Genomic DNA, 14,164 nt, shown 5'->3' on the forward strand with positions numbered 1-14,164 from the left:
AATGAGGAGTAGGGAAGAGGATGAGGGACACCTACATCTGGGGTTTAGGAGAGAGGAACGAGAGTGCCTCGTCCATCGGGGGCTGGACGAGGCTTCGGTTAGAGCTATGTTTTCAAATCCCGAGCCTCTAAAAGAATGATATGAGTCCAGATGAAAGCTTAGTTGGGGTTGCCCTAGGCACTGAAAGGATGTCGTTAGCGACCTGACGCACCGAATCAGTGGTGCTGCGACAGCGGACGAACCTTAACGCGCTCAGCACCATTCGCCTGACGCTTGTCTGCTGGAAAAAAATGTTTGTACGGGAGAGAGAAGACCCAATCGTATGCTGAGTGCCTGAGTCAAAGAAAAAGTGAATTCCAGACTAAGGCAGTCCCATCGCTCCACCGTGTCTTGTAGGCTCGAGTGACACGTCTGCATTTGGTGTCCATCTCGCACAGAATGATAGCTTCGCATCGCAGTCCGCCTACCTGCAGAAGCACCTACAACTTCACGTTAAAGCAACTAGTAGAGCGAGCGTTTGGCCAGCTTACGGTCTACTCCCTCCATTAAAAAGAAACGTCATTTTTTACTTTCAGATATCTTGTTTGAGCATTCGTCTTATTCAATTTTTTTATAAATATCATCTATTTTGTTATGGCTTATTTTATCATTAGAGATACTTTAATAATAATTTATTTATTATATAATTTTCATAAATTTTTTTAAATAAGACGAACGGTTAAACATGATGTCTGAAAGTAAAAAATGTCACTTTTTTTTTTTGGACGGAGGGAGAAGGATAAGGAGAGAAAAGCTACAAGCTACATGCATGTAGGGTAAAAAAAAAATAGCTTGCACCGTGAAGCTGTTTGCCTCAACTTCTCCCCACCTACATGAACTACTGCTTTTAGTTGAGGCTAACAAATTTGTTGGCTTGCGTCGGTGGTGCCCTAAGCAGCCCACACTTGCTACTTATGCTTAGTCTGAAAGAAAAATTCCAAACTCGATCTTTCATCCACGCGCAACTCTATTAGACTATTACCATGAATCATACATCCTCTAACTTTAAAAATCGAGCAAAATGCCTTCTAACCATTTCAAAAAAGTTTTATTGACACGCACGCGAGGTTGGAGACGGAGCTCGGTGAGGTGGAGGATGGAGCTCGAGACGGTGGACAGTGAACCAGATGCGAGGTAGAAGGTGGAGAGCAGGAGGTGAACGGAATTGAGCATGACGGCCATCGGGGGCTTGCTAGGAGGCATGATCAGTGTTTCAAGCTAAAAAAACAAGTCCAAGTTGGTTTCAATGAGCCAGGTTAGGAGAAAAGCTAAGGAACAACGGGCCTGATTGGTTGGGCTCCAAAATCTGTCGAGCCAAAACTAGGGCAGCCTCAAAACTTAGGTAGTCGTTTGGTTGGACTCCAAAATCTGCCCAGCCAAAACTAGGGCAGACCCAATACTAAATTTCTTGCCTAGATTTTGGCCACCAGAATTTGGCATGCCCTTGTTTTGGCTTACCCTAGTTTTGGCGGGGCAAATTTTAGAGCCTAATGAATCAGGGCTAAGGCACGCGCCCATGTTACATGGGTCATGAAAACCACACCCAAGATAAATGCCAATCATAATTCATGTGTAACATGTGACTATCAACACTTCCTTGTTTTGTCTAATATGTTACTACTGTACTCAACTTTTGAATTTCAAGTTTATATTCTAACCACATGTTCGGCTTCTCATAAAGGATTTCATGCATGAAAATGTCCACAACATTTTAAAACCACGACGCACGGTTTCAAACTTTTACTGAAAACGAAACTATATAAAGGTGCAATATACGGAGTATATCATCATTATTCATTAATAAAATATACGTAGCATTTTGAGATAACGAACGGCCAGTCTTGTGGTCCAAAAACCAACCGAAAACCCTTTCCCAGGTCGAAAAGCAAGCGATGCGATGCTGATGCACATTACTCCTACCAGGCAGCAGGCACACCGCACATCCATGTTGTGCTATCCATGTTGTGCTGTAGTACTTTATACTCCTGATATTTCTCTCAAGTATCTTTTTTTTTCTTCTAGAATGCCTTCTATATATTATCATTGATCCATTTCGAGATTAAGTTACTATACCAACATTGACCAGGTATGTGGATGATGGGAGACCCTTTTGGCAGCACATAGTCACTTCTTCTACAGGCTGTTCAGATGCACAGTACTTTGAGGAACTTTATCAGTACTTTATGAAAGAAAAGGTTAGATTAACTATGTAGTCAGCAGAAGAACATTCTTTGTTGTCTCTGACTTCAGTTGGACTAATGAGAAGCTTTTTATGCTTGCTAGGCCTGGAAGTTTGTTGATCCTGATGCTGAAAATGTATTTAAAGCTTTAAGGAAAGCTGGTGTTAAAACTGATGTTGTCTCCAATTTTGATACCCGTCTACGACCACTTCTGCAGGTCTTGAAATGTGACCACTGGTTTGATGCAGTTGCAGTCTCTGCAGAGGTTTGTTTACATGTCTTGTCATTTCTTCTACTTATGTTAAAAACAGATGGCTTCGTTGCAGAAATCTTGTACTTGCAATTCCAAGTTATCATGTTTGTATTATATACTATTACCTACTGCTACTGTGAGCTAGTGATGTAGTGCTTCTTTTTTCTATAAAAAAGGTGGATGGATATTCAGTTTGATATTTTTTTTTATATCTCATAATGCGATTGTTTCCAACCTATACTATCAGGTTGCAGCAGAGAAGCCAAATCCAATAATATTTTTGAAGGCTTGTGAGCTCTTAGGTGTGAAGCCTGAAGAAGCTGTGCATGTTGGTGATGGTCGTAGAAATGATATATGGGGAGCCAGAGATGCAGGCTGTGATGCTTGGCTCTGGGGCAGCTATGTTCGCTCCTTCAAGGAGGTATTTCTATTTATTCTTGACACCTTTGTTCTAGAGGTCTATCTTGACAGCGAGCTAATAGATTCCATCATCAGAGCATGGTCATGATCGGTATTGAACTAGTGACAGTAAGGATAACTGTGGGCACGCTGCGCTGCACTGCACTGGCGTGTGCTGTGTGGGTAGCATTGATTGCTGGAGGTACGGCAGGTCTGTCATGCGCCACAGGGGAAATGGTTTGTGGTCCAGCACGCCTGTCTGTGGCCAAAGAACAGTCCAGAACGGATCGACACGTCAAAATGAAATTTATGTTAGAAAGAACGGACATTTTGTGGCCTGTCTCCACCACTTGATGTTAGCAAGTTATGTTTGCCTCCTAGTCTATTGTGCCTGCGCCTTGGACTGTGGGTACAACCAAGAATGGATGCTTCTTGGTGTTCTTGGGGGTGGGCATTGTAGATTTGTAGGTTTGGATAAGACCAGACGCAGCAACGCAGCATGCCAAGAGCTGTGTCCCTCCCTTATTACCTATTTTGTTCTTTGGGAATGAGCGCCGACTCCATCCTGACCTCTGTTTTTTGCTGGTGCGCTCTTCTTGATGCAGGTCGCCGAGCGGATCGGTGTTGAGGTGACGAAGTGAGGATGGTGAATATACAGAGGAGTACCAAGGATCGCGGTCGTGAAGCCAGTGACCCATCCTTGTGAATTGTGTGCTGCTAGAGTAAAAATTTCCGGGCTGGTTTGTAGGCTTGTAGCTGTATGAGTAACGTATATAAGGGTTTCGTTGAACCCTTTACTAGCCGTAATGTTGGTGCCTGAGATCTGCTCGTTCCCTAAATCCGGATGATCTATTGATTGATCTGTTATGCGTCTCGGTCTGTTAGATATCTGACTGTTTCTGTTTGCCCACTGGTATCGGTTACTCTCGTTGGGTTTGAGTAGCAAAGCAGGCCGTGCACATGAAAGTTCGTCGGCCACCGGGGCTCTTGTGGCCCGTTCGCAGCCATTCAGTGCTTCACGGGCCACCATGTTGGGCTTAGCCAGGCCTTACCTTTGGTTCGTGGCTTCGTGCGACCTCGAGGGCTAGTACACGATGATCTCTCTCCGTGGTGTGAGCCATCAGCCTATTCGCTTGCTCGTAAACGATCGTAAATTTCCAGCCAGAAACAGTGTTTTTCTCTCACACCAAACCAGCCAGCAGTAAATAATCCACGATTGTTTACGGCCTCCCGAACAGGCTGCATATCCAGCATGTTTTCTTGCTGCCCTGACAGGCGAGTACCTGCACCTGCCACGCACTTAGAAATGGGAGAGGTTTGCGAATGGGTCGTGGTCCGCTGGTAGGTCTGTCCAGACGCGTTCAAACTCTAATAATCGCATTTTTTCTGGATTTTTTAATAGAAATTTTAAGGTATACACATATGTACGTGTTCGGTGGTACTGCGCATTTCCCGCGTACCGGAGGCGACAACGCCTTCTAATCTCTTCTTTGCGTGTGTACGGACGCGCGTGCGTGTGTGTGCTTATGGTGTGAGTGTGGAGTGTGTGGGTTATGTGCGTCCAAGTTATATCCGATTAAAAAAAAGAAAAAAAATACACCAGACGTCCATTAACTTTTGAGGGTGTGTCACTTAAGTCCATCAACTTTGCAACTGTATTTTTAGGTCTATAAGCTTTTAAAGTAGTTTACCAAAGGTCCATACCCCTTCGTTTAGTCTTTAGATCTGACGTGGCAAGTACAGTCAGCAGCTGACTGTGTTTATATTTGCAAAAACATCCCTGTGTTTCTCTGTCTTCCATGCAGTCGTCCCTAGGAGAGAGGAGCACGATTTTGCTAGCACAACATGCAGCGTGAGCGCGTGCTCGCCGCGCTGGCTCGCGAGCCTGCGGGCTAGCTAACGCAGGGGGCCAGAGCTGGCATGCGCAACTTGGGCGCAGGGCCGGCGAGTGAGCGCGTGCTCGCCGCACGACTGGTAGGCCACGCGGAGCAGGCAAGGTTCATGTGGCTGATGCGCAGCTCACTCAGCCGTGGACCTGGCCGTGTCGGCGGTGCTGCGGGGCGCCAAGAGACTATTGGTGGGGAACCTGAGGAGGGCTCCCTCGAGCGTCGGGACGCGCCACTGTGCGCAGCCTCCGTGACTGGCTCGGCAGGGAGCAATTCGAACTGCTTGTGATGGGCGAGCTCGTGGACCTCATCAAGAGCCCCATCGATCGGTACCACGGTACGTCGGGGCGAGGGACGACTAGCGGCCATACGCGTCGTGCACCGAGGGCTGCAGTATGCATCATGCGCCGTGGTCGGCAACAGCGGCATCTGGCTTAACAACGCACCCGCGGGAGAGGGCAGGTACGCGCGCGGGTGGCACGTCGGCGCCAGGACCGGCTTGGCGTTCCGACAGGAACGTGCTGAGCCGAAGCACGGCGCACACTGGCTGCTGGTACTGTCGTGCGCCCGCGCCTAATTGTCCATCCTCACCTCCATAGTGCAACGCCACGCACGCTCGCGGTGTGCAGCGCCCACGGCGACACGACCTGCATGGATGTGCATACATGCAAATAAGATTAGATGCTTGACAAGCCACTCCCTATCGCCCTGGAAGCCCTCCGCTTCCCCTTCCTCACGGCGCCGTCGATCACCCCTTTGTAGACGACGCCGAAGCCACCCTCGTCGACGATCTACCTCAGCTCGAGTCGAAGTCGCCTGTGGCCTTTTTGAGCTCGTCGTACGTGAACATCTTGAGGCGGCCATACCTCAACATGGTTCGGAACTCCACATGACCATGTCCTTGGGGCTTGGGCACGACCAGCATCCGTACGGACTTGCCTGCTCCGCGTTGGCCTACGAGCCGTACGTGCAACGAGCCTGTGAGCACGCGCTCGCTCGCCGGCCATACGCGGATGCGCCCTGGCTGCGCTCGCCACCTCTGGCCCCCGGGCCTACCGCGCTAGCTGGCCTGCCGGCTCGCATTGCATGCTGCGCTCACACCATCGTGCTCCTCTCTCCTAGGGATGACGGTATGGAAGACATAGAAACACGGGGTTGTTTTTGCAAATATAAACACAGTCAAAGCTGCTGACTGTACCTGCCACGTCAGATCCAAGGACCAAACGAAGGGGTATGGACCTCCGGTGAACTACGTAAAGAGTTTATGGACCCAAAAATACAGTTTTAAAGTTGATGGACCTAAGTGACGCCATCTCAAAAATTAATGGACCTGTGGTGCATTTTACGCTATATATATAATGAGTAAAGAATCCTTCTCATTCAAGAGACTACCAAAAACTCATCTCTAATTAATATCTCCACTGTGATATAGTTTTATGTTTAACATAGTTATTCCTAAGCAATCTTGACACAAACCATCATCTTCACTGAAAAGTTTACACAATTACTTACTAAATAAACACTCGTTCTATATATCTAGGTTTTGGATGCCTAAACCTCCATGATCCTTCGGTCGGCAAATTAAGAATAAACCATTTTACCAATCTATACTTCTATTTGTGCTGATCATACTGCTAGAAAAATTCCAATCAATAGCATTTAATTTCTTAAGAACACCACTAGGTACCTCAAATAAAACATAAACATAAACATTAGTATAGTATTCCCCCCATAGAGAGCTTTTTATTTCCCTTCCTAACTAGACAACTTCTTTTCAATTCACTCCTCAATTCCTTTCCAATCTTTGTAATTAAGGTTACTATAGTAGTGCAGGTAAATCTAGGTACATGCCTAATTTGCAACCAAATAATTATGAGTGTTGCAGTTCACATTTTTTTTAGCTTGCCTAAAACACAAGATTTCACTTTTGTAGAACTTTATTTTCATACCCAATAATTGCTCAAAGGTGCAAAGTAATAACTCATATTCATTGCTTGGTAAAATCATGATGATCTAAGAAAAGCATCGTGTCATTCACATATTGCAGAATGGATAATCCATCTTCTACTAAGTGTGAGACAACACCCTTGACCTGCATGTTTTCTTTGGCCCTCTCAGTCTTGAAGTACAAGGTATTCAAGCAATTTTAGGAGTCTGGCAAAAGGGCCAAACGTGCCAGCAAGGCTCACCATGCCACATGATCCGAGTCGGCCCAGCCTTGCACGAAGTTCTAATGGGCCATAGTCACGGCACGTGGGCTAGTATGGCACGCCAGACGTTGTGTCTGGGCCGTGCCAACCACGAGCCTGGCCATGGCGTGCCCGGCAACGCACTCGGCCTGCGCTGTCGTCAAATGGATTTTCACCCTAAAAGCTTACGGTCCTGCTCAATAATAATATTTTTTCTCACAGTAAATCAATATTAACATCAGCATCAGCCAATCGAACAGGGCCTACGTATGCACGCACATGCATTTCATATTAACGTACTCCCTCCATTCCTTTACAAGTATCGTCTAAATTTCTGTACATATCAAACTTTCTTAATTTTAATTATATTTATAGAAAATATTAGTAACATTTATCTTCGAATGAGTGTATTATAAAAATATATTTAATGATTAATATAATAATATTTATTATATACCATAAATATTAGCAATATCTTGTACTTCCTCCATCCAGAAAAGAATGCAATTTTAGCACAGTGTCATGATTTTGTATCTTAAGTTCGATCAGTAATAGATAAAAAATATCAATATTTATGATATTAAATAAATATTATTAGATTAATTACAAAATGTATTTTTATAATAAATTATTTTGGAGCCGTAAATGTGAATAGTATTTTCTAGAAATTTGGTCAAACGTGAACTACTTTTGCTAGCACGCAACATATAGTTGCATTATTTTCTGGACGGAGGGAGTATATACGTATGTTTGACTTTTCGATATGTGAGAATGACACTTAAAAGGGGACTTTATTTCTATGAATGTCATGAGTAGCTAATTGGAACAAATCTAATAAATTAAAATGCTTGCATCACGTGTGAAAATAAGTTGTTAATATCCCCGTGAAAAACTGTGAGTCAATAGCGCTCCAATAGTATGAAAGCACATCCCAAAGAGCTAAATGGATAAAGGACTTGTTTTAATCGGCAAAGACTTAATTATTAGAGTATCTCTAAGAATTTATCTTAAATTCACTCTCTAAAAGCATCTTTAAAAGCCTTTCTTGAACCCAATTATCTAAATCATTATTTGGAGAGCCATTTGAATTAATTGTTCTCTATATTTTTTCACCCTCCAACAACTTCTCTATGTCTTGTTCGCACTCTAGAAAGTCAGCGTCACTCTCCATCTTTAGCTAGCGAGAAATTCAAAATCGAGTATGACTATGGCCCCGTTCGGCTTACCTCATATTCGGCTTGTTCGGCTTGTTTTTTCAGCCGGAACAATATTTTTCTCTCACAACAATTCAGCAAGAACAGTGTTTTTCCGCCAAGATTCAGACCAGCGAACGGGGCCTATATTTGAAAATCTAATTAAAGAAGATGTTGGAGTTTTTTTTTTCACCAAAGTATCTGTTCATACCAATTAGGAAGAATATAAAGAGGCTTTTGGAGTTGTTCTAAATTATTATTTGAAGAGCCATTTAATTAAAAAATCGCTCTCTATATCTTTCTACCCTCCAATAGTATCTTGTGCGCACTTTGGGAACCAATTTTTCCATATTTACCTAGTAAGAAATCCGAAATAGAGGATGACAATATTTTGAGTTCTAATAAAAAAAGTTGTTGGAGAGCATTTTTTTCACTAAAATTTCTATTCCTATCAATAAAGAAGAACATAAAAGGACTCTTAAAGTTGCTCTTAGTTAGACCTAAAATTTAACTAGCTAATTTTTAGTCGGTCTACATTTGAATCCCGATTAATATGTACTCTATATTAAAGCACAGCCCCAGGCCTCGTTCTTTTTTTTTCATAATGTCTTATATAATATTTTATACATCATGTGTATTCGTTCAGATACGTGAAGTTAGAGAGACGTCGAACAATGGTCTCGCCCATGCACTCATCCTGTACCTCAACCAGCCGGAGCGGCCTCCTGAAATCTAGACCTCGACACGTGGCCCGTGGAATGGAAGAAGGTACCGGTGACAGTTTGACCGCTCTGTTCGCTTTTTTTATAATCCATCTTTTTTAGCTTGTTTTTTCGATCAAAACTGTATTTTTATCTCATAATAAATTAGTTAAAACAATGTTGTTGATAGCTTGTTCCATTAAATATACCCTGATGCACGTTAGAGCATCTACAGAGCCTTTCTAAATTTGTTCTCTAAATCATCGTTCGAAGAGTACAAATTTTCTATATTTTGTACGCAACTTATAAAACCGTCATTGCTCTCTATCTTTGGCTAGCGAGAAATTCAAAATAGAGGATATCTATATTTGATATCCAATTGAAAAGACTATTGAAGAGGATTTTTATCAGCGAAGTCTCTACATATAAATTAAAAAAAGATATAAAGAGTATCTTGAAGACCCTCTTAGTACTTGCATTGTGACAAAAGGATATGGCTGACCCTTAATTAGGATGATCGATCGTCCGTGAGTTATTGTACGTGCTTGTTCGTTGGTATATCTGCATTGCACCTAGCTAGTACTCCTATGTCGTAGCACGTAGCCACGTACAGAGGTAACGACGAGCATACAAGAACTCTGGCACGTAAACGTCGTGGTTGTTGCTTGTTGCATGCAGGCCAGGCCGAGAAGGGGTATGGGGCCTCGCTAACTAGCCAATCAAACGCGGGCGGGCGCATTTCTTTGAGCCTTTGTTTTCTAAGTACATTTTTTTTTGACAACAGAGGTACATTTCTTTGAGCCTTTGGCTCTTCCTAGCGCGGGTGAGTAGTCAACCGAGACCATATCTTTTACCTAAAAAACTCTAAAGTAATTATCTATCCAATGATACCAAATCTTGCTCTTGCTCATGTATCCGTGTTCGATATAAATCATCCTCCACTCAGAGCTCACGTATCCGCATCCACCTAGTTCCAATACGAAGACCAGATCCACGTATCTGCGTCTAATGCGAAATCCTCGGAGCTCACGCGTCTGCGTCCAAGTAATGAGGTTCAGTCCAAAAAAATTATGATCCCGGTACAAAGCACGAGCATATATCTAGTAGAGAATATACAGTACGATTTTCAGTTCATCCCGATCCCAATGGCTCGGCTTGTTTAGCTTGGGGCTCGTCCACGCTGGACCGCCCAGCTTCGCCCTATTGCTTCCTCGGCTCCTCGCCATGTAAACAAACACACTACTTGCGAATGCTGTTTTATGTGCTAGTATGCAGTTATCGGAAGACCGAAGTGGTCGCCCGCAGCCACCAGTCAACCTACAGGTTGGGACTCTTTTGGATCCGGACTAAAGTTTAGTAGATGTCAAATCGGATATTTGGATACCAATTAGAAAGACTAAATATGAGGCTAATTAAGTTTAATAGATTCGTCTCGTAAATTAGTCTTAATCTGTGTAATTAATTTTATAATTAGTCTACGTTTAATACTTTAAATGAATGTCAAACATCCGATATGGGTGACGTCGAGTTCTTGCATTGCATTGCATTGGCGATCCATCACCAGCAATCACACCTCCCTGGTATCCGCCGGAATCCTCCTCTGAATAACGAGCCTGACCGAGCTAATACACATGCAAGCTTCAGAGAGGGATGCATGAGCCGAGCAGACTCACTGTCCTCAGGAATGAATACAAGCGTCCTATAAACATAGGTAGTGTATGATGTTCAGATGTTACTCACAGATTGTCCTATAACATTTTTTTTTAAAGGTGCATATTCAGATGATGTTTACTACGACAGTTTCGGCTTCACCTCGGCTCCATATGTACTCCTATATGAGATTACGAGAATCATAGGAAAGAGAGGGTAGTAGGGCCCACTCGCAACTAATGAGAAGGTGACGCGGCAGTGTCAGCTTAATTGCCCATCTCTTTCTGACAGACAGCAGGGGGACACAACACATGATAGTATGGTCGGAAGGACAGCCACATACTCCGTATATTGTTCTTTCTTACAGACGAAGAACAAACTGGCCTGGCCTGTTCGCTGTGATAAGCCATGACTGAAAGTATTGTTGACTAATTTATTGTAAGAGAAAAATATTGTTTATTAATTGAAAATATACGACTTATAAGCCGAGCGAACATATCGTTGTCCTATCAAACTTCTCTTCTCGTGAGTTTAGCGTCTTCTTCTCTCCAAGTAGTTTCCTCTGATTGGAAAGGTCACTTCAGATTTATCTTTTTTATCTAAAATAAAGGAAGAATTTATTAATTTTTTAAGAATAATTTATCGAGATGACCACTTGCCCTAAGAAGAAGAGATAAATAGTGAGGAATTCCAAATCTCCAAGTTACACAGGTCCCAGAGACCATTGGGTATAAAGTTCAGTACGTAGTTCAAACCAACCGTACCAACTAGCCTTCTCGTGAACCGCCGTTACTAATACTACTATCCTTCTCTAGGTTTGGCACGAGATTTTAGATGTAGCAAGATTAAATAAACGGGTCTCGCCTTAATTCTCCCTCCATTCTCGTGGATTATCTATTACCCCACGCAATGACACACACAAAACATTTAGGTTACATACTCACTCATCTTGTCATCTCAAATTCTCGATGCAACCCTAATCTCCTACAACTAAAAAAAAAGAAAGAAAGTAAGACCACCGTTTCATGCGACAATCATCGCTCTGTCTGTCCGCCCCTCCCCCTGCGATCCCCGCCTCGCTCTAAAAACGCAAAGCGGCTCGCTCCGTGGCCCTCGCTCCGTCCGATTTCCGTCCGCCCCTCCGAGCCATCCCTCGGCTCCATCGGTCTGCCTCCCACCGCCCCACTCCTTCCGCCGATGCATCGCCCCACCCCGCGCTTCGCGTTCTTCCGTTGATCCCTCCGCTCCAACACCCACTCCGTGCCCTTCCTCCCCACCCGATTCGCGGCTCCAGCGTCGTTCCGCGCGCGGTGCGCCGCCGCTACAGATGGCGGGGTCGCGGCCTCAGATGGCACCACCGCGGTGGCAGAGGTGGAGGAGGACCCCAAAACGGGCAAGCCCCAACGGCGCACCCCGGCTGCCGTCGCGCGCGAGCCCTCTGGTGCGAGCAGATCCACGCACTACGACCCACTCCCTCTGTCTCCGCGTCCTCAGGTCGTTCGCAAGCCCTACCGCTTCAGCCCAGACGTCGCGCGCGCGAACCCTCCGGCACGAGCAGATCCAGGTATTGTCGTCTCTCCCTTCCTCACGCCTCCATGTCCGCGTCCTCAGGATGCCCACCCTCAGTCGCGTCGCTGCTGCCCTAGGGGTTCGTTGTTGCCCCAATATGGGCCTTGCTTCTTTGATTTAGTACATCCATACTTCGATTTCCTCAATATGTATTTCCTTCTCATGGAACGACATCAAAGTTCTTTCATAGCTTCCTTACCATATTCTGCATGATCTATCATGTTCAGTGTGAGGCAACCATGGAATTTGCAGCATGTGCGCACTGGGGATGGCCATGTAATTCCTCAACTATTGTGAAAATTAGATGCGTATTTGACTTAATCAAGGGGTACAACCTTCCATGTACGACATATACACTCGTTATAGTAGATACCATTTCGGTTATTTTGCTTAAAGTGATCTGATACTGATTAGGGCTCTCATCTTTTTGCCATAGAGATCCATGCATAACATTTACATTTTTAGTACCCCTCTTTGCTTACAGGATTGTATTCTTTGCGGAATACCTGTTTCTTTCTTAGCAGATGTATCTAAAGTGTTCTTCCACTTTTTTAGGTTCATATATTCGGACATGCTGCGGTTCTTACGGTTAATTATGTTGATGAAATTTGAACAAATTTTTTAAGTTAGACTACCTAAATATTCAAGGTTCGAAGATGAAAAGGAGCCATAGCAGCAACACCCCACGGTGCCATGGTCAAACCTGCTCTCCCTACTTGCTCGCTGGTATTGGTCAAAAATGAAACTGCTCTCCATCAGCGTCCGATTACAGCTCCTACACATTCAAGGTCTGTGAAAAGAACTTTCACATGGAATAGAGCATTTCAAAATCTAAAACTTCATACAGATTTGATATTATCATTGGTTTGGTTCTAACCCTTTCTTTCCTTTCACATTCACATGTGTAGATTCATAACTCACTTTCTGTAAAAATATTGTGTGCCTGTGCAGCTAAGGTTCCTATTTGTGAGGCAGCAATTGTCCCTGGTGTTGTCTATGGATTTATTGAACTTGACTGAAATTACAAAGGCCATTCGGTTTTTTTTCATGCAGCCAACACCATCCCTGACCACGTGCTCAGACAGATATTCCCAAACAGGTACACATCATGCCCCCTCTCTATAAGTGTACAAACTATGGGTCAAGCATCTTTGGATGATGTGCAGGGATGTTTCTTATAAGGTCATTTTTCTGTTTGCGCTTACTTGAGTATCATGAGTTCATGACCACTTTGACTATCAGAGCTTGCAGGCCTACAATATAAGTACTCATGTGTTTCGTTGCACTAAATCTTATAATCCATGCTTCTCTGAACTTTTGTACTACATCCACAAAGGTTGAGATGGAAAAGCTGAATGATAATATCAGGAACTCTCGCAAATTGCCGCGCGCTAAGCTAGACTGATATGAAAATTTGTTCAATTAATGCCTCTTTGCATCCATTCTAAATTTGTAATGTTGCTAAAGAAAATACTAGAGGGCCATTGTTCTATTCTAGAGGCGTCCAACAGAGACAATTATAGCATATTATTGTGTTTCATAGGTGCACAACAAAGTGTGAATTCACAATTATGGTTGTATAATATATTTGTTCATCTACGCTTATGGACTGGAAATTCACAGTTATGGCTGTATAATATATTTGTTTGATGTGAACTCAGCTGCAAACTAAAGAACAATAGTCTGTTTGGTTTCTATCTATAGATCATTTGCATCGTACATTCTGTTGTACTATAAAGAAAATAATTCATTTTCCCGCCACGTGGATCAGTTTGGCATATACTTTGGAAACTAAAGAACATAGTTTGTTTGGTTTCTATCTATAGATCACTTGCATAGTTTTTAGGCTGTTGTGTTATTATTGACAGGTTTGACTTCGTATATACCTGTGTAGAGAGCCCTCGCTCTGTGCGGGGTCTGGGGAAGGGTGTCAGTAGCAAGCCTTACCCTCGCCTGTGCAATGCGAGGAGACTGCGACTCGAACCCGGGACCTTCCGGTCACAGGCGGTAAGACTTTACCGCTTGCACCAGGCCCGCTCTTCTTGCCTTCGTATATACAACAATTTTTTTTATGCAGGATTGTTTTAGCATACATGATGCTGCTC

General features: G+C 43.8%; 1 protein-coding gene across 1 annotated transcript; it reads left to right on the top strand.

Annotated features, from left to right (window-relative positions):
- Positions 1–1,135: 1,135 nt before the first annotated feature.
- Positions 1,136–3,607, top strand: LOC136464937 (uncharacterized). The gene is made up of 5 exons (XM_066463880.1): positions 1,136–1,173; positions 2,126–2,234; positions 2,323–2,484; positions 2,720–2,893; positions 3,477–3,607. The coding sequence occupies exons 1-5, from the start codon at positions 1,136–1,138 to the stop codon at positions 3,510–3,512; spliced, it is 519 nt and encodes a 172-aa protein (XP_066319977.1). The 3' UTR covers positions 3,513–3,607.
- Positions 3,608–14,164: the final 10,557 nt, after the last annotated feature.

The sequence above is a fragment of the Miscanthus floridulus genome, chromosome 1 (assembly GCF_019320115.1).
Source record: "Miscanthus floridulus cultivar M001 chromosome 1, ASM1932011v1, whole genome shotgun sequence".
In the NCBI taxonomy this organism is placed as follows: domain Eukaryota; kingdom Viridiplantae; phylum Streptophyta; class Magnoliopsida; order Poales; family Poaceae; genus Miscanthus; species Miscanthus floridulus.

Bases quoted from the DNA above. Each gene is read 5' to 3' on its own strand.
- LOC136464937 (XM_066463880.1), top strand. From the start codon at position 1,136: ATGGAGCTCGAGACGGTGGACAGTGAACCAGATGCGAG. The intron at 2,235-2,322 runs GTTAGATTAACT...TATGCTTGCTAG, and splicing joins AGTACTTTATGAAAGAAAAG to GCCTGGAAGTTTGTTGATCC. The intron at 2,485-2,719 runs GTTTGTTTACAT...CTATACTATCAG, and splicing joins CAGTTGCAGTCTCTGCAGAG to GTTGCAGCAGAGAAGCCAAA.